This window comes from Sabethes cyaneus, chromosome 3 (assembly GCF_943734655.1).
Source record: "Sabethes cyaneus chromosome 3, idSabCyanKW18_F2, whole genome shotgun sequence".
NCBI classification, from domain to species: domain Eukaryota; kingdom Metazoa; phylum Arthropoda; class Insecta; order Diptera; family Culicidae; genus Sabethes; species Sabethes cyaneus.
This window is the reverse complement of record NC_071355.1, coordinates 156,279,164-156,300,722: the sequence shown is the minus strand read 5'-3', so window position 1 is coordinate 156,300,722 and position 21,559 is coordinate 156,279,164. Positions and strand designations below refer to the sequence as shown.

At 37.8% G+C, this 21,559-nt stretch overlaps 1 protein-coding gene and 1 long non-coding RNA gene across 2 annotated transcripts in view; one reads left to right on the top strand and one right to left on the bottom strand.

Annotated features, from left to right (window-relative positions):
- LOC128740311 (anoctamin-8) overlaps positions 1-21,559 on the bottom strand; it is a 61,884-nt gene that overhangs the window by 21,762 nt on the left and 18,563 nt on the right. The window contains exons 2-10 of the mRNA XM_053835849.1: positions 13,736-13,846; positions 13,504-13,645; positions 13,024-13,195; positions 12,663-12,744; positions 2,666-2,782; positions 2,269-2,399; positions 2,042-2,203; positions 1,780-1,935; positions 1,262-1,330 (exon numbers count right to left, since the gene is read on the bottom strand). Coding sequence (XP_053691824.1) covers positions 1,262-1,330; positions 1,780-1,935; positions 2,042-2,203; positions 2,269-2,399; positions 2,666-2,782; positions 12,663-12,744; positions 13,024-13,195; positions 13,504-13,645; positions 13,736-13,846 — 1,142 coding nt within the window. The remainder of the gene's footprint in view (positions 1-1,261; positions 1,331-1,779; positions 1,936-2,041; positions 2,204-2,268; positions 2,400-2,665; positions 2,783-12,662; positions 12,745-13,023; positions 13,196-13,503; positions 13,646-13,735; positions 13,847-21,559) is intronic.
- On the top strand, positions 8,715-9,996 carry LOC128741766 (uncharacterized). The gene is made up of 5 exons (XR_008412231.1): positions 8,715-8,887; positions 8,946-9,045; positions 9,128-9,278; positions 9,413-9,469; positions 9,527-9,996. It is a non-coding gene; the product is annotated as an uncharacterized LOC128741766 (long non-coding RNA).

Below are 21,559 nucleotides of genomic sequence, written 5' to 3'. Positions count from 1 at the left end.
GAGTTTTAAAGGGATGCTTATGCCGGCGTGTTCGTTAGAATGAGTACGGGTGTGTGAGAAAGCACACGGACACAAGTGTGGGCTTTGCAACACTGCTGTAAGCGTTTCGAGTATCTGGCACATTTTTTGTGGTAACGCAAATATACCTGCCTGAGAGATGATTTTGGGACAACCCCTCCTCCGCTTCGAATACAGAATCGGGACGGCTGCTGGTCGTTTGTGGAAGAGACTTGACAGTTGACAGAACGGCTTTTTGTGGGAGTGGTTCTGAATTGTTCATTTTCTGGTTTTTTACTGGAGCATCGTCAACTTGAAGAAGATTAAAAACTGTTGAAAGCGAGTAGCAGTTTAATAGGGCAAACTGGCGTTCTACTGCAAACAAAGTGGATGAGGTAGCTGTACAGAATATGATGGCAAAATTTGCCTGAAAATACTGGCACTTCTAAATAGATCAGCCTAGCCTAGCTGAATATTTTTTCAGTATTTCGATTGAGCTAAATCGATTTTTATATAGAAAAACCAATCAATTTTTACACCTTCTAGTTTGACCAAATTTTGATCGTAACACTTTTTATGCTTAAAATTGAAAACGACTGGAAAATAATTGAATTAGGTACTTGTGTATTTTATCGCCTAGCCAAAAACTGGTTTTAGCAACAAGTTTAAATCTTACAGCTGAGAATCGACCTACTGAGAAATCTCCAAAAAGGTAGTTTTAAAAGTTTTTCGTTTTAGTTCAATGCCACATGTGGCTAATTGGAAATCGGTAACGGTTGAAGTCAAACGTGAAAAACATGAAAACGATATGTTATATTTTATTTCCCAACGCTTTGTCGGGGAAAAATGTTTTGTTTTTCCGCATAAGAAATTGTTTGATTGGAACAACATTTTGAACGTCCTTCGAGAACCTAATCGATAAAGCAATTTTAAAGAAATCGTGCATATTATTCTTAGTACTGAGTGCCATCATATAGATGTGAAATGTTATGAAGCGCAACCGAAGGAGATAATACTGTTCCTTAAGGCGAAGAGCAGCATGGTTATTGCACGCAACGTTTCAAATATGCTTGCATTCACGAATCGATAGCAGTATTTTTTTGTCCCTGCCGCTTTCCGCCTTTCGATTTATCTAGGGTTTATTAGAAAATACTTTCTCGAAGAGCTAGTCCCTATGAAGGTTAACGAATAAAACATCTGTTCATGCTTCTTAGCCATTGAATCGGTAATCAGTAATAGGACTTAAAATTACGGTAATTCAGACCTTCGATGCCATGCACATGCAATCCCAGGGGCCACCGTTGGAATTTGGTAAGTGCTGATCGAGCCAATCCTGCAATTATGTTGTGTTAAAAATAAAATATCAGTGTAGTACATGCATAAAGAGACCTGTATCAACAGAATAACGCGTTGTTCCGAGTATTTTTTTTTTTTTTTTGATAAATGACTTTCGTTCTTTTAGGCACTATTCTTTTAATTAATCTTTATATGATCCGTAACACATCTGTTGCAGGCCTCTTCGTGCGGGCGAGTGTTTAAAGTTATGTGATCATGATTCTAATAATTTGTGTTAGTTATAATTATTAGTATCATGTACTCTAGACAGGGAATGGAAAATGGAATATAACTCTAAAGATATCTAAAAAAAGTTAAGTTAAGAAATATTTAAAATAAGCGGTGATAGCGTTTGATGTATGCCCAGAAATGTTATTAACAAATTTACGCGTAATAAACGGTTTTCTAGTGCATTATAACATGAAAATAAAAATCAGTGATAAATACCTGAAGTTGTAACATCAGAAACATCACGACAAACACTAGCACTAAACATAATCCAATTATTGGAAAACTAACTAGATAGCGAAACGCTCGACGCTGCCATGCGGGAGTTTCACGAGGCTCCAGCCGACCGGTAACAGGACTTTCTTCCAAATGTCCCTGAAAAGAACAATGAAAAAAGCAGAAAGAAAATATGATTACAAATGACAGTAATAACAGGTATAAATTAAACTTTATGGAAACATGGATGGTTATGGTTGTTCACCTTATATAACGGCCTTGGTGGTTCTAGTAACTCTGGCGGTGTGGAAAGTGTTCCCCAACGAAAAGCCAATTCGACGGAATACCGCCTCCAGGCTTCCAGATACAACGATGCCCAGGCCACGTTGAACAAAGAAAAAATTACATGCCCTATATCTTGTGCTGTCTGAAAGTAAATGAAACTACGTCATACCATTATCACAATACTTCGCTTCCGTTTTCAGCTAGTACCTGCCCTCGTCCCCAAAGACCAGCGTACAATATGGATCCAAGAACGGCCGGAACGCACAGGGCACATGTATAATGTCCTAGCCACGCAAAATATAGAGCCACCTTTACTCCAAAATAGGCTGCGATATCATCTGTCGAAAGGGTAAATGGTTTGAATAAATGACTTCGTTAATTTCACTGATAAACAAGCGACAAATATTGCAAATCATAAATTTTGGAAACTTGTTTATCGCAGTACTAAACAATACTATTTGATGAAACATTATTTTGCAAACACGGCAATTTTTGTACACTTCCAATTCAACTGCACAATAGTGTGCACAACTACAAGTAAAATTTATTTATGCTATCAAGTGCATTCGTAGCACAATATGGTGCTGCAACTGCGAATAATTACCTAAGGGTTGTGGTGCGAAAAACTTTCGTACCCAACTCGACTGCAATTGTTGTAAGGCGCTTGTTTCGTGTAAGGGAAACACTTGTGTTATCAGACCCAGTTCCTGCCAGGCAGCCACTGTTGGGAGGTATGAAGCAAACACAAACTAATGATTATTATTGTGTCACAGGAGATATTGCGCCACTGGGAGGGATAGAAACCGTACCTAAAACGTGGAAAAGTTTGCGAATAGATAACTATCTGGTTGAATTTGAAATGGAATGTTCGAATTATACTTATGGATCATAGCTTCACGAACAAAAGATAAACTTTGAAAATTTAGATTAATAATTAATGTAGTTCTAAGGGTGTACTTATTTTCAGCTAAATTAGAATAGATGTCTACTTTTCAGAGACGGTGTTACTGATTCCATAATATTAGCATATTATGCTAATGCTATTAATAGCAATCTATCTAACTGTTTTATACACATGTATAAAAGTGAACGTAAGTATGTTGGTATGTTCCGCCATAACTGCAGAACCCGTTGACCGTTCTCAACCAAACTTGGCATACATGTTCCTTGATAGCAAGGAATCAGCACTGGGGGGTTGACAAAAGCAATGGGTCTTCATCAAACTTGGCACACATGTTCCTTGACATATTGACATAAGGTAATCAGCACGAGCTAACAAGCGGAGAAGGTCCAAATAAGTAAAAGGGATTGCTTTTTTGCATTTGGAACGATAGCAGTTGTACAAGTGGTTGGATTTCTGAAAGGGGGAATAGGGTGGCCATTAACCAGGGGGAGGTTCAAAAACGTACGCTTTGTGTCGATTTACAGGGATTACCGAGAAGAAGACAGATTTGGTGGCAGACTTGGGACAGAGTGGCTGGGGGACAACAGGAGGGGTACTCACAAAAGAAGTAAACACATTCAAATGAAGAAAACGGGTTTTGTTTCTTGCATTATGAGAATTGTCGTTACAATAACAGATGTACAAGTGGCCGAGACACAAAGGGACCCTCACTAAGATCGGGCAATCATCTAGTTATTTATAATATACATTTTTATTAAAGATGTGTGGATTTGACGGAAAAAGTATTTGAAATATTTATCACCAAAAAAAAACAAGAATTTGTCAATAAGAACACGAAAGAAAAAAAATCATGATTCTAAAAAAAAGAAGTTTTTGGTTATGAATTTCTTGGATTTTAATTTCTCTAATTTTTAATAATGCATACGGTTCAATCGATTATATAACAAAAATGGTTCTATAATGTTGTGCTCATAGAATGGCCGATGTGAAGTGATCTAAGGAAAGAAATGTTCCAAGAATTGTACTTATAAACCTAGTTTTACCGTGTAATTTTGAAAAAAAAAAGACTTCCCAACTACGGTTTCCCGAACTTCTGAGAAAATAAGCAACAAGGTAGAAGGTCCATTAATGGTGCAGCTATGCACAATTCAATTTTTTTTCTTGTTTAATGGGATATAGGCTTCAATTAATGTTTGTGGGATATTAATTTATCACACATGAGGTATTTGTCTATAGGCACGACAATTACAGCCCGGACTCGATTATCCGGGTGACAATTTTTATTTTCAGCCCGGATAATCGAATCACCCGGATAATCGAATCTTAATTTTTGGTACAAAATTTTTTTAGGCATATCAAGTTTTTTGGCTTTTAGGTATCAGAAATGTTTTATTTATTATTGATCTATCTTCCCAAAAGTCAGAAAGTTCCTTTCTTACGATTTTTCCACTGATAATTTTTTTTGGTACAATATTATTTTTTGTATGTTATTATGTTTTTCAATATTTAGGTATTATAAACGTTTTTTTATTATTGATCAAACTCCCCTAAAGTCATAAAATTCCTTTTTTGCAATTTTTTTTATTGATGATTACGATGATGATGATGATGATGGTAATGGTGATGATGATGATGATTTTTAAGTAAAAAAATTGATTCCATCATCGCAGGATTTATTTTTGTTTTCTTCGCCGATAAAAGGAATATAAGAAAGGAATTTTGCAGCTTTAGGGAGGTGTATCAATACTTGTCAAGTTGGAATCATCATGTAGCATGAAAACAATAACTATAAAGGTTTAAAATAAATCATTGAAAAAAAATATTTTTTTTTTCACCCGGATAATGGAGTCTGAAAACCCGGATAATCGAATCCCCGGATAATCGAATTCCCGGTTAATCGATTCCCCGGATAATCGAGTCCGCCCTGTATATACGTGTTTAGAGTAAATTTTTAAAGAAAAAAGTTTAAATTTTCCGGTTCATTTAGAATGAAGCGATAGTTGCGTAAATGTTCCTTTAATCGATCTAGGTGTTCCTATAAGTGTGCTTTTCCATATGTTGTTCTATCTGTAAAAGCGAGGTAGCGCGATTATAGAAACAAGCATATTCCAACTTCCTCTAAACTGGTGTTAGATATTAAAAAATCGTTATTTATTGCAAATAAATCTTTATTACTTTGCTATTTAATGTGGTTTCAACCAATTGGTCATTCACCATACAAATAAATCTTTAATTTTAAATAGCGTTTTCAAACTACCAATATTCTCAAGAACTCGCAGTATACGATAAACGTAATTGTTATTTTTAATGTTTCGGTGACGAAAATTTGCATTATTATTGAATATTAGCGCAACTACAGGTGCTACCACAACTATATATTGGCTCAACTACTCTAAATTTATCAAATACAAATTATAGTCAACTAGTCAAGTCTTAAGGGAAAGTGTAAAGCAAAGCTCGGGTGCTACATACAGTAATCGAAATCTGACCTTCTGTTTGTATATGACAGACTTCGCAACCTGCTGTTAGAATACAGTACAGTGCGGAGTCAGTGCTACGATCCTATTGACTCTGACAGCCTCTCCCAACCGAGATTCAAACATACGACGACTGGCTTATTAGACCAGCATCTTACCTCTAGGCCAACTGAGAGGTGTATCATATTTATTTCGTAATCACTATCCAAAAATTTAGTTTGCCAGTGTTACGATCAAATTTTGGTCGACTTAACGGGAAATGAGCAGTCATTAACTTTTCGTCGGAAAGCCCAATTTTGGAAGCGGTTTTTGGCCCAAAACAGGAGCTCTGTTTTTAGAAATGTATTCACTGCATTCTTCTTGCCAAGCTGAACACAGAAAATATATTTTCATGAACAGAATTTTTGTTTTAAACAAAAAAACTGAATTTGAAATTCACAAAATCCATGACGACTAATTTCACTGTTCGGATATGAACCAGTTTTTGTAGCAACCGATTATTTATCGATAATGCTTAAACTAAATAATATATATTTTCATCAGAATAAATTTAGAGAATAATTACTGATTACTAACAAGTAGTGGTTTCACTGATAACCGTTTAGACCTTCTCCCTATCCTATCCTCCCTATCCGTTAGAGTAAGGAGAACACATCGAGTGAATTTGTTTGAAGGGATCTAACAAAAATAACTGAACTCGAAAATCTTAATATCAACTGAAAGCAATTGTAAATGATATTTGTAGAAAATATCATAAATCTTCGCATTTTTTTCTACTGCATCCTATAGGATAATAGTACCTATATAATAGAAAGGGTACTGCATAAACAATCATATTTTGTTAATTTATATCTGAAAATACTATGCACATACGAGATTTACGGTTTATTTGTTTATTTATTTGCTCAATTAAGGTTTAGGCTTCAAGCCCGTTTTCCAATAAAAAAGTACTTAGTAACTATGAACATTAACTATTAAAAACACTCAAATGGGATGCAACTGTCCCCTAAAATACAAGCTAAGCCTATTTTTAATATTCGCTGGTGCCATGGTAACATTAACTATATGCTGTAGATCGTTGAAAGCTTTCATGAAACGGCACGTTGGCTCATGCTGGGAGTAATTCCTGTTTCGATGAGGTGGATTAAACACCCGGGTGTTCCGAAGTGCAACTTGGCTGTGATTGAAATGCAACCTTGAAGCAAGCATTTGACTGTCGGCTCGTCCAGATAGGATGTTCGTGAAGAACACTATGTCGGCAATCTTATGTCTGCAGTGGATTGTGTCAATGTTGACTAAAGAGCATAGGTCGTGATACGGCGGTAGTTCATCTCCATTGCACCTCAAGTACCGCAATGCAAAACGAACAAACTTTTTTTGGACTGTCTCTATCCGTTGTATATAGGTTACATATTGCGGACGCCAAACTACACTTGCGAAGTCTAATTTACTTCGCACAAGGCCTACATATATTGCTAGTATTGCATATGGATCCTTAAGGTCACGACCGTATCGTCTCACAAGAGCAAATAGCTTTAAGCAGTCTTTAATAACGTTGTCTATGTGACTTGTAAACGAAAGTGAACGATCAAATATGATTCCTAGGTCACGAATGGTTTCCTTGCGTGGCAAAACGATTCCGTTGTAGGAGTATTGAAATTCGATTGGACGTAGTTTTCGGGAAAAAGTCATAACAGAGCATTTATCTGGGTTGATGTTCAAGCCGCTATTCGAACAGAATATTCCAATGTTATCCACGTCAAGTTGTAGCTTAAGACAATCACTGCCAGTCTTGATAGGTAAAAAGATTTTTACATCATCTGCGTATATTAAGATTGTAGCATTGGACAACATATCCGGAAGCCTGTTCATCACTAGTACAAAAAGCAATGGTCCTAGATGACTACCCTGCGGTACTCCCGAATTAACAACAAATGAAGCAGAGACGTTTTCCTTAATTTTCACATACTGAACTCTGCGCGAAAGGTAAGTTCTTAGCCAGTTGTAAATCGGTCCATCGATGCCGAAGTCTGTAACCGATTGCATAATACTATCCGTCTTAACAGAATCAAAGGCTTTACTCATATCAGTGTATACACAGTCTACTTGAAACCCCCTTGAGATATAATCGTTTACCAGAGACGTAAATTCACAAAGGTTCGTGGTTACAGATTTTTTCTTCAAAAACCCGTGTTGAGCAGAAGAGATACGATCAGCAACCGTTTCGTATAGATGATCGTAAACTGTTTGTTCAAAGAGCTTCGGTATAGCCGACTGGATAGTTATTGCTCGATAGTTCTCCACATCTGAGCGAGATCCTTTTTTATGAATTGGACTAATACGAGATACCTTCCAAATCGAGGGGAAGTAACCAGAGGCTAGAGACGCATTAAATAGACTCGCGAGAGGTTCTATTAGTTCATTCTGAAACTCTTTCAAAAGCTTATTCGATAGTGTATCGGGACCAGGTGACAGATTTTTGTCGAGTCTGCGAATAGCATTTCCGATGCTGTTTTGAGATACTTGGTATGCTTCTGCATCGCTGTATTGAAATGGTATATTGTTGGCGGAGGTATGTTCGTCAAATACGGTTTTAAAATGTTCCGCAAATAGGTGCGTTGATGACTGAGCACCGGTAGCAGTAACGTTCTTATACTTAACGTGATCTGGAATACTGCAGTTCTTCCTTCTGCTATTTACGAACTTCCAGAAACATTTCGGGTTACCTTTTATAGATCTTTGTATTTCACTTAGGTAAACTTCATATTCTTCTCGGTGGGCAGCTTTGAACATACGTAGAACCTGCTTATAGTGCGTCACGTTTTCATCTGACCTATTTCGATGCATTCGTTTTAAAGCCGATCGTTTGGCTTTCATTAGATTGATAAGCGACCGAGAAAACCATTCGGGGTAATTGTGCTGTGATTTTTGCTGTTTGATGACCATTGGAGCATGACGGGAAAAAATATCGAAAATCACATGATAAAACGACAAAATATTATAATCCACGGAATTATTAACATTCGCAGCATCCCCGATATCGACATTGAGAACACCAACGGCGCGAATAAAATCCAGCAGCACAGATGCTTGCATAACATATCCCGCTACATCGCTTTGGAACAGATATTGTTCCATTCAATATTACCTAAGTCAGTACGCACGCCTACACTGTCCATTGCATTTAAATTCAAATACTTTTTGAACACCCCAATGTCACACTCGTTCGATGCGGCCGCTTCGATGGTCAATAACATCGCACAGTGATGAATTTCGTTCTTGATCAATGGATCCGTTAATGCCACCTGGCAGATGTCTGTGTCAGTAGTGAACACCAGATCAAGAAAGCAATTGTTGTTGTTTACAATATTGCATACTTGCATCAGCCCAGCAGCGAGAAAACTATCAACAATAGCTATCTCGGTTTGTGAAGTAATTTGTTCGGGTAAGTAAAATGGATTATTTGAGTCGAAATTAATTTGATTCCAATTCAAATTTGGCAGGTTAAAATCACCGACAACGATAACTTCGTCTTCCGGACTAATGCTTACAACTATGGACTCAATAAAAAGACAAAACGAGCGATAACGATCGATACCAGAGGTAGGTGCAATATATCCGCAGCACATATAGAGTGATCCGGTCTTTGCTGCTAGTTTAACACAGAGTGCTTCATTGCTTTTAGCCACTGCGTATTCTGTGCTGGCGATGCTATTTCGGACGGCAATCAGAACACCACCGCCAGAGGTTTTTTCACTATTGAAGGCATTTCTATCACAACGGTATACACGAAAGGCGGAAGAAAACAATGAACCATCCAGTACAGTTGCATCCAGGTTAGTTTCAGTGAAACAATATACATCTATGTCTAATTCAATAGACGACATATAGACAATTTTTTGTCGTTCGCATCCTCTTATACTATTCATATTTTGATAATATACATCCAATATCTTTTTCTTTTCGGTAGGTTTTCGTGTCATTGATACTATAGGACTAGTGACGGTCAAATTTGGTTCCAACTCAGGTACGTCAGTAGCATTTATGTTAATTTCAATACGATTATGATCATTCAATATTGCAGGATCGTTATTACTACTGTGTATTGGCAAGGGGTGTAAGAAAGTTTTCTGGATTGGACTCATTATCTCTGATATTTTGAAATGTGTTGGTTCGAGGTTCACTTATGAATTCGCGGAAATAAATACCAGTTTGCCAGCTCGAGGGCTGCATCGCCTTTTCTTTGAAAGCGATATCGATTCCCACCTTAAATGACACGTATGTCATTTGGCTCAAATCAGCACCATTGCGGACTAATTTAACCCATTAAGCCCCAGACTTTTCCCAGCAGGGATAGAAAGTTGAAACTTTCAGGAAAATTCTCTTTTAGGTCAACTAAGAAAAAACCACTGACATGTATTTTTAATTTTGACCCTGTGTCCCGCAACGCTACGTTGCGAAAACGCAACGCTGGGCATTAAGGGTATACCGTTTTTGCATACCTTCATTATTATGCATATAAATGCTTCATACTTTTTTACCGTTAAATCAAATTTGGGATTTTTTTTGTGATTTTGAGTATTAATAAAGATTAAATGAACGTCTTAGAGTATTGCATGTTATGTTTTATGATAGATATCAAACATTTGGGTTGGAGACCATCTTTGCACTAGACATGTATGCAGTTTGAATGCTAAATGAATGTCATCGCAGATGATTAAATGCCTACCAACACGTTCCGGAAAGGTTGTAACATTAAATTTGAGTCCATGAAACTGTCGTTGCCATCACTCAATTCCTCCAGATATTCCGGAGGCAAAGGTACTTTAACAATTTTATTACGTTCTTATCACAACGGCTTCTCCATCTGCCATTAGTGTTTGAAGCAGCGAATTGTATGTTATGTAAACTTTTATAATGTTTCCGGAAAATTTTAAATAAGCGAAAGATAAGATTTACATTCATTTGTTTACTAAAAAGCAACGAGATCAAATGAAACACCGCAGCGAACGAACGAAAACAAACATTCCCGTTGCAAATTTTGAATATCGTTAGTTCCTAGCGTTGCGTTTTCGCAACGCAAAGCTTCAAACCTATCTGAAAATTACAAAAATAATCAAAATTATGAAACAAAATTTTTTTTGGCAAGCAACCGATTCTTACTAACACTGATTGATAGGTCAGGCGTTAATAGAGGTAAAATCGAGTTTTATGAGCATTTTTCCTTAACTGTCTGGAAAATAGCAAAACCTGTTGTTTTATCACAGCTGTAATTATGTTACATGTAACATCTGACCTTTGAGCAAAAACAGGTCGATTAGATTTTTTTTCAATCTTTCTTTGTTTCTCAGGGTCCAAGTTGATATCTTCAACCGGGTCTTCTCTAGAAACGAATGAAAGTGCGTTGCGTTTTCGCAACGCTGGGAGGAAATGGGTTAATGACTTGGACGGGGCCCTCCAGCTCCAGATTCTGCTGTACTAGTGTAGAAATCTCTTCCACAGTGGCTTGTGGGGAGAATCTAGACAGAAACAGCCAGAATTTATTTACTCGAGGGGGCAGCGGTACGATCGGAATAGATGAACCCTGCGGTGGCTCTTTATTCCCACAAAGCATTCGAACGGCATTTGTTTCTTCGTGTGGGAGATCTACAAGAATGCGAGGACGCTTAGGCGCTCTACCCTCTGACCCGGGAATCACTTTGGGAGTTGAAGGCGTAACGGGAATTTTTCGCGTAATTCGATTAATCATGTTTGCATTTTTCTTGATTTCATCTCTTAATTCTTCGAACATTTTGCTTTGCTGATCCAATACGGAGTGAAGTACGTTATTAGCATTGGTAAGAGAATCTCGAAAAGTTACATTATGCATAATTTTCCGGCAAGCGTGACACATCCAAAATAAACCAGCGCTAGATTTTACCTCTTCCCATACTGCTGGATTAAGCTTGGAGCATCCAAAATGGAATGTTGATCTACAGAAACCTTGACAAACAACTGTATCTGCATCCGTATGAATGACATTAGCACAGGCGTTGCAGAGATGATCCATTTCTACTGCTGTTTTATTTTGCACTTTAATCACGTTATCAAAAGAAACTTTAATACTTCCGAGCACAGTATCTTCCAATGATCACGATTATCACAGTGAAATTACAAGATAAACAGTATTTCAATGACAAAATTATCACAAAACTGCAGCTCACTTTTCAACAACTTTCTGTTTGTAAACAAACCGTTAATACGGTGGCCCGAAAACTACGTGACAAACTTAAACTTATTATACCTGAAAATAAAAATCAGGCACAATGAAACGAGGCAATACAGTAGACTCTCGGAAAAGATAACTCTCTAAAAAGTTAATTGTTCAGAAAAGTGAAGTGAATATCAGCTCTCATGCAACGCTCTAAAAAGTTAATTTTTACCTTAACTTTTCTGAGAGTTTGAATTTATTGGTTGTCAAAGCGTTCGTACACACACGTATGTTTACCTTCTATCTCTATTTCTTATTTTTCGGTTTATTATCGCCTTTCCACAGTCATACAGAGTCATACAGAGTCGCATCATAACTGGGATTAAATTTAACTCTTGTACCAAATAGTTGCACCAATAGCGTATTGAACTATTTGCTAGTTACACATAGTTACTTTAGGATTATTGTTAACATACTGGAAAAGCGCAAACTCAGATTGAATTTTAAATGCAAAAGAAGGAACAGCAAGAAACTAAAAATAAGTGCGAAAATTATCAAAACGTAGTCGCAGACTATACGAAAAAACAAAAATAAACTAGTGTAACCGACTATTTTAAACTTACTGAAAGGAACTAAGTATTATTTCATAAAGATCTTGCTAGTTGCTATATATTTCTTTTCATTACAATTTCAAAATACATAAAAATGTGTATCCTACATCCCGGAGTGCATTTTTCGCTTTTGTATTTATCATTTTCAATGATTTTCAGGACTACTCAGAAAAGTTAATATTTCGGAAAAGTTAATCGACTCATTCCCCAACCGATTAACTTTTCCGAGAGTTTACTGTATAGCCATAAGTTGATAAGCATTCCTCTTACCAACGCTAATATGGAGAGATATAGCGCCCTACACGCTTAAATAACTTGACCAGTATAAGTCGATAGAAAAATGATAAAAGTTGTAAAACATTTTTCATTATCCCGGCGGAAAAAAACAACATTTATTAATAACTTTAAGCTATGCTTACCTATACTTTGACCCTCTTCAACATGCGCTCGTCCCTTTAGAATTTTCAAATCCGACAATCCAGCTCTTAGTCCTTGAAGCACCTGTTCATATAAAAATACAAGCACAAATCACATCAATCAATCATCATATTTCGCCGTTTTTAATGGCTTGTAAAATAAGTAGCTAGTATAAAATACTATCTGTTGTTTTCACATAGACTGTGGATGAGTGAGAAACTACGAAAAATATGAAAACATTTTGTTCACCGCTATATCAAATATTTCTTACAAACGGTGCTAACAAAACTATTCAGCACATGAACGATTACTAAAATCCTCGTATTGAGAACGCCATCCGGACGAACCGCTTACGAATCGTACCTGCAACACCAGCCATTGTCGCTCCTGAGACGTAAACAACGTATTCGAGCCTTCGCTATCTTTGGTCTGAGCAAAACAATGACTTTCTCGTTTGGTAAATTCCTTTAAAGCCCCACCGAGATCCATGCGAAGCCTTTTCGGCAGACGTGCTTCCTCTGCTGCTTTAAACAACCTGTATATCACCAAAAGTAAAAAAAAATCAAAAGAGAAAAAAGTTTTAGGCACTTCACCGTACCCATTTGCGTAATACCGCATAAATTAACTGATAACCATTTTTAACTTTGATAAGTCTCTTTATATACCTATCATGTTATTTCACACTCTATATACAGAATACTCAATTACTTTTACTTTAAGAAAATCATTTCATAAGAAAACCGGCATAAACTATAAACAGTATTCTCAAGGCTGAATTTTATAGGATATCTTGTTTGGCATGCTCGCTGTACAGTGATTCGTACTGTGCAACAGGAAACTTACACATTCATTGGAGCGGTGACATAGAAAGCGGTTCGTTTTGTACTGTCGTGTGCTCTCACCAGCGCCGATAAACCTAAGCCTTCTGGTGGGGTTGCCTTAATCTTATTAAGCAGCCATCGAAGTGCATCGTCCGGGGCATCCTCTGCAGCCAGTCAGACAGCAATATTGAGAGGAATAGCCACTTTGTAATTCAGAGCTGGCTTGAACGATTGCCAATTTTAAATTACGTTACCTGGAAACTCGATAACTACATCACACTGAGTGGGTATCTTGTTCAACCATAGCCGCCGTGGTGTCATCAAATGTCCCGCGCAAGGCACTCGCCGTCGAATCAGTCTGGATGCTGGAACGAAACGGAAATAAGATTGAAAAGTGTTATTTCAAAAAATGCGTAAATAAATCGTTTTGAATCTACCGAACCTAATATATAACCGAATCTACCGAAAGAAATACGCTTTTTCAGGATGGACATGACTTTTTCAGGATGGACATGAAAAAGTTTTTGTTAGAAAAACTTTTTCTCTCATAAATATGCGCATTTTGCGATGTATGGATGACTTGTGAGTCACGTCGAGTGTCACTTTGCTCGACTGGTCTACTTTTGGTATTATGTAAGTCACACGCAGGATTTTGTCGCGTAGCTGGATTGAGTCGCCTACTAGAAAGTTAGTGACCCAACCGTCAGCAAGTAAAGAGTAAGCTTGTTTTATTTTGGTGGTGCATTGAGCCGCTATGCTGCCCGTACTGCCCACACTCGACACTCGACAGTGACAGAGTCGAGTCGAGTTGCTCGATGTGACTAACAAACTATGTAACGATAGAAAATAAATTAATGCCTGACCTCATTATAAACGTCAAGACAACAAAACACGAGGTTGACCAGTTCGTTAAACCATTTTACATTATGATCAATTTGGGGTAAATTGACCATTAGTGGAGACCCTTTAGTGCTTGAGTTATTTTCTTCTATGAATTATTTTGCACTGGCAACGCTAAACACCCAACTGATAGCCCCTCAGTATTTAGTAACTTTAACTTAAACCTAAAAAACTATCAATTTATGTTGCAAATCTCTATACAGGCAGGTATACCATCAGGTCCCGGGCAGTATGATTGTTTTGTACTACGAATGGCATTGGCCACGTTTTCAGCAGTGACCAAGAAAGATTCAACCGAAATTTCATCTCTTGGAACGAAAGACAAAGCCTCGGTTACACTATCTAGCGAAATTGAATCCGAGTTGAACATATTCATAAACTATTTTGCAAACATAGCACATTTACTATCGGTGGTAGAGACTGCTTCATCATTCATAAACATTGTAGATGGCAAACCACCTTCTTTCCGTTTGCAATTAACAAATCGCCAAAAATTCTTCGGGCTGCTGCGGAGGTTACGCTCAGTATTACGCACGTAGTTGCGATATAGACTTTTGTTCAGGGTTTTATATTTCTGACAAGCCAACTTGAACAAATAACGATTCCGCGCACTTCTAGATGTGTAAAAAGCACACAGGCAGGCATTTTTCTGACGTTTAAGTTGGCACAATTCCCGGTTCCCCCAAGTGGGTTTGCGGCGTGGCCGAATCCGAGGAATATGTTGCAACATTAACTCTTGAATAGTGCTAGTGAAACCAGCAACTACATCATTGACATAAGAGCTCTCAGTCAAAAAGGACCAAAGGGTATTATAAAGGGCTGCTTCAATTGCATCAAAATCGCCTCGTCGGAAGTCAAGTGCAGTTGAATCGAATGCGTCAACAAACAAAGCACCGACAGGCTTGTCATAACTAACCATAACTGGAGGGTGGTGAGGGTCAATATTGCTAGGCTCGTCAAATGCGTTAGTTACTGCGCAGGCTCCCAATACTGAGTAATTAGCGAAAATAAGGTCCAAGAGCCGACCATTGTGATTGAGTACCGGATTGATCTGGTAAAGACCCACATATGGAAAACGCCATATCTCCCAAACTACCAATATGATGTTGACTCGAATGTGCCGCCAAAAACCCATAGAAAAAGTATCGGTATAAAACTTTGGGAAATTGATTGTGTGGTCGGAATAAACAATTTCGCCGACTTTAGATGAAGTCGCTGATGGTCGATTGCAACCGCAAGAGATGAAATGACCCATATACGGATCAATAAATAGAAGAAAATAGGAGATGTTAACAAAAACGGGTCTTTAAAAGGGGCTCTAAAAAGGAGATGTTCCTTTACTTACTTACTTACTTACTTACTTACTTACTTACTTACTTACTTACTTACTTACTTACTTACTTACTTACTTACTTACTTACTTACTTACTTACTTACTTACTTACTTACTTACTTACTTACTTACTTACTTACTTACTTACTTACTTACTTACTTACTTACTTACTTACTTACTTACTTACTTACTTACTTACTTACTTACTTACTTACTTACTTACTTACTTACTTACTTACTTACTTACTTACTTACTTACTTACTTACTTACTTACTTACTTACTTACTTACTTACTTACTTACTTACTTACTTACTTACTTACTTACTTACTTACTTACTTACTTACTTACTTACTTACTTACTTACTTACTTACTTACTTACTTACTTACTTACTTACTTACTTACTTACTTACTTACTTACTTACTTACTTACTTACTTACTTACTTACTTACTTACTTACTTACTTACTTACTTACTTACTTACTTACTTACTTACTTACTTACTTACTTACTTACTTACTTACTTACTTACTTACTTACTTACTTACTTACTTACTTACTTACTTACTTACTTACTTACTTACTTACTTACTTACTTACTTACTTACTTACTTACTTACTTACTTACTTACTTACTTACTTACTTACTTACTTACTTACTTACTTACTTACTTACTTACTTACTTACTTACTTACTTACTTACTTACTTACTTACTTACTTACTTACTTACTTACTTACTTACTTACTTGCTTACTCAAATATAAATACGGCGCAAATTCAAATACGGCAAGTGCACTTATGTCTTCCGTAAGTAGAGTTACTATCTCAAGTCCGTAGAGAATTGCTAATCTCATTTGTGTTTTGTACATCGTCAGCTTTGTGCGGCGGCGTTTGCTCTTTGATCGTAGCGTAGGGAAAAGAAGGCTCGATTTCCAGCTTCAATACGTCGTTGCATCTCCTTTATCGTATCATTGCAAATGGTGACCAGAGCTCCCAAATATGCGAACTCATCAACTACTTCCAGTTCATTACCGTCAATAGTCACTGTTCGTGGGAGGCAAACGTTGCTTTCTCTGGAGCCTCTTCCCACCATATATTTGGTTCTCGACGCATTGATTTGTATCTTTATCGTTCTAGCCTCCGTTTTTAGTCTGGCGTAGATTGCCTCCGTAATGCCTCTAGTAATGATGTCAAGGTCATCTGCGAAGGCTAGGAATTGGTTACTCTTACTGAAAATCGTTGCTCTCATTTCGATGCCCGCTCGCCGGATCACTCTTTCAATAGCGATATAGAATAACATACAGGACAGTCCCTCTGCGTGATTCGAAAGGACTCGAGAGTGTCCCCGAAACGCGCACGTAGCACATTACTCGCTCCAGATTAGATTTGATCAGCCGCGTCAGTTTGTCCGGAAAACCGCACTCGTGCATTATCTGCCATAGCTGTTCGCATTCAACTGTATCGTAAAATATTATGCTTGGGCACGTTGTACTCTCGACATTTGCGGAGGATTTGTCGGAGAATAAAAATTTGATCCATAGTAGCACGGGCCCCCATAAAGCCCTTCTGATACTGACCTACAAATTCTCTTGCTATCGGGGATAGACGACGCAACAAAATCTAGGAGAGCACCTTGTAGGCGGCGTTGACCAACGTGATGCCGCGATAATTACAGCAATCTAGCCTACACAGACTACAGCTTCCATTCACTCATCCGGTAGTTTGTACTCCTCCTAAATACTAGAAATTATCCAATGAAGTGCCGTGCTAGCGGTTCTTGACCATTTTTGTAGCTTTCTGTCGGCAGTCGGTTCTTTCCGGCGGCTCTATTATTCTTCAGCTGACGAATTTCTCGACGGATCTTCACGCTGCTGTCATTTGTAGGCACTTCCGTTGCGTCGCCTTCTGCTATATCGCCGTTGAGGTGCTCCTGGAATAACTGCTTCCACCGGACAGCCACCTCGCGTTCGTTTGTAATTAGATCCCCTCCCTCGTCCCTACACATGTCAGGTTTAGGTTTGTAGCCCTTTCGAGTTTGGTTCACCTTCTCGTAAAACTTGCACGTGTCATTAGCCCGGAATAGTTGTTCTAATTCGTCCTCCTCACGATCTCTGTCCTTCTTCTGGCGCTTTTTCCTCCTCAGAATCGTGGTCAACTCATTCCGCGCTCGTCGATACTTGACCAAATTCTCTCTCGTGGGTATGCTTGGATAGTTTTTCCAAGGTCTGGCCAAGGTTGGCATTCCCCGTCAAACCAATCATTTCATGCACTCGAGTTTCCACACCTAAAGAGTGTCCTCGGTAAAATTGCAATACACAAAATTAATTCGCAAAATTCGAGTTTTTATCCGATTGTCGCCAAACTTTCAGGGCATCGGGTAGAACTATTAAACTTTGTTTTAGCGTTTTTATATTATTAAATTTCGCCTCCGTATCTGAATGCCGGTACTATGGCCTTAATCCCATCCATGAGATCTTGCACAACCTCAAAATCAACATGGTTTGCATATTTACCCATACTTTCATCATTTCTTCGACTGTTTTTACTACTTTAGGATGTTTCAGAAGATTCTGCTTCATAAAAGTCTAGTATTTCTCGATTGGCCGCAGCACCGGTGTATTTGAGGGGTTATGATCTTTCGGCACGAAATCACTATTATTTGTCTTATGCCACTCCAGCACGGCCTTTGCACAATGACATGAAGTCAAATCCTACCATAAGATCGAAGGACAGTTGAGAGACTTCATAAGAGAAAGAAATCGCTTTTAGAGACACTCTTTCAAACACACCTGTGTATGTTTATGATACCTAGCGATCAAGATCATAGAAGCGATCAGATTCAGATTCGTTGACATCACTACTTGTAAGCGACAAATACTTTGTCGCGATCCGACCAGATTATGACAAACTTCATGTTAGATCATGTTCATTGCATGATTGCGTTGGTAAATATAACAGATACAGACGATTGGTTGTGTGCATCGTATGAATCACAATACAAACAACATGTGTGACCTTTTGTCTCGCAGCTAAGTAAGATGTAACACTGTGATCGACTACTGAGACTGTTTAGAGAACAAAATCTTGTGATCAACGCTGAAGATTCACTGTTTGTCATGATCTGTACGGCTCGTGATCTGTGCGTGTGGCGATAACTCACAGATTTTATCAAAATTACTGATCTTCCATCCCTGTACCTGGGATCGCGAAAGGTGTACCCCACTTTCCCCATGAACAAATTGCTTGCCAAATCAAGAATTTCTTGGCAAAGTTCGACATTTTCTGTTTTCGGAGGTTCTCTGGAACATCAAACTTATCCTTTGCAATAGGTAACATTTGGGATTCCCAACTTTTTACCGATGGCCCGATGAGACAAATTCTGATTTTCGATGCACTTGTGCAGAACGTTTTCGCAAACGAGCTGTTCTTTCGACGGCATTTTTCATATCTATGCGCACCTGATAAAAAACACTCACACAATATAGACAATGCAATGCAAAAATGCACTTTGAACTTGCAAATTTTCAGTTGATTTTACCCAACCAACGGTTCAAAAGTTAGAGCAATTTGATTGTGTTGCAATTTTACCGTGGACACCCTTTGGCACCGCGGTTGCACCCTCGTTGACGACCGAGCGTATCATACTCCATCCGTTTTCGAGGGTCGAAGCATCTAGCTCCACAGAGGAAGGCAGAGCTTCATCTGGTATGCGTGCGTAGTATTCGGCAATTAACGGGTTGTTTAATTGCCAAATGATTAACCGAGCAGGGCGGCTTTGTCGTGAGGTATAAACCATCGATAGTTTCAGCGCACATGTACTGCTCGTAGGTAATGGTCCGAATCGATATCCGCACTCCGTAGGGAGCGTACGCTAGTGATGTTCGAGAAAACCCGGCTCTCGATGAGAATATGGTCGATTTGGTTCGAAGTACGTTGGTCAGGTGATCTCCAGGTGGCTTTGTGGATATCTTTATGGGGAAAGAAAGTGCTTCTGATCACCAAGCCTTGGGAAGCTACATAGTTGATGCATCGCTGGCCGTTATCATGTCGGTGTGGTATGGACTCAATCACCGGTCTACACATTGCTTCCCTGCCGACCTGGACGTTCATATCTTCGATGACGATCTTGATGTCCCGTGGTGAGCAGTTTCGTACGTTGCCTTCAGCTGCGCATAGAATGGTTCCCTCTCGTCGTCGGATCTACCGTCGCACAGTGGTCCGAAAATCAAAATAGTTGGCAGAAACCCCATTTTGCAAGTATTTTTAATTGATCAAATAACTCAAAAGCGTTCTTCTACATACCCATATGAGCTTAAATCCTCGTTTTGGTTGTTCGTTTCTTAGTTTTCTAAAAGTTATAGCCTTCTGAACTTGTTGAATAACATTTAAGCCGGTGAAATCTTTTCAAAAACACGTATGGTTGTTTCTTATAGCTATGTAGCAAACGTTGCATAAATATCGTAAACAATGACATATTTAGTTGAAAGACATCTATTTCAATATTATTGAGAAGGTTACACTAATTTAAAATATTATTGGTTCACCGAGGGTGGCTTGATTATGATAAAAATGAGGACGAATATCTAAACTCTTTCGAATTGACAGTCGTAACTTATGGAACCCGTCGAGTTCCGCTGCCATATTACTTTTAGTATGCAGGCATACTTGTAAGGAACCGATTAAACCTAAATTTGGCTGCAACTTTCTGCAACTAAGAAAGTAAAGACAAATCTTAGAGAGGATGTGCGTATTCATGTAAGCAAATTTGATTTTTTAATAATTCTTGCAATGGTTTCAATATATGATAGTAGGCATTGATTATTCTGCATTGATTATTCCAGGATATCGTGGAAATGAAAGGGACAAGCATTAATATAGTTTAATAAATTGATTTTGGAGTATACTTCAAAGAAAGCTTCGTAGCGCAAAACAACAATTGAGTTTGTTTCGGGAATATCGAAACAGAATGACGCGCTTCTAAGGCACATCTGATGCAAAGGCTCATTTCAACAGGATTTACAGGAGACATAGTACTCCCATTACATTTTATTATTAGGCTTGCATTTTAGATTGAAGACCCCTTTACGATAAGGATATACAAGGTCTAAAACTAATGTTTAATTCAAAAAGTAATCAAAAGTATTCAAAATTTGACACAACAGCGAAACAAATCATGGATCTGTAATTATCGTTCGCTGTATGTTACATTACATTAATGTATACTCCAGTCTAAATTCGTAGCTATTATCAATATATCTAATACAATAAATAAAATATGAAAAAAATAATTTCATACTTTTCAGTGGAAGAAAGTAGAAGTCTAATATTAATTAATCAAGGGCATAGTAGAGGCCGCAAACAAAGCAATTACAAGAAAGTTTTTCTGGTTAATTTTTATTTGTGGTTTCATTAGTCAGACCGATACGTATTTCGCCTACGACTTGCCGGCTTCACCAGTGTCTGTTTTGAATTTGAACTTTATTTGTATTTCTTTATTTGAAAACATATTTAATAATAAATAGCTTGTCTATAAAATCATTCGGGTGCAATTAGAATGCTGAATCAAATGTACTGGGAAAATCGAATGAGTCGCAGAAATGTGAAAACATCTTTCTATAAAAAAAGTACTTAAGCAATTATAGGATAACAATCCAATAAAATGAAAATGTAATGTTATCCAACCGTTCAGTGCCTTATAAGGCAACTGAGAGTTATCAAATCAACTCAACCATTACTGAAAAACTTAACCGATAATTAATATTATATTATGGTAAAAACGTGTATTAAAGAGTTAACTTATAATTTAAGGGTTAAGCACTAGTTCAATGATTTCATATAG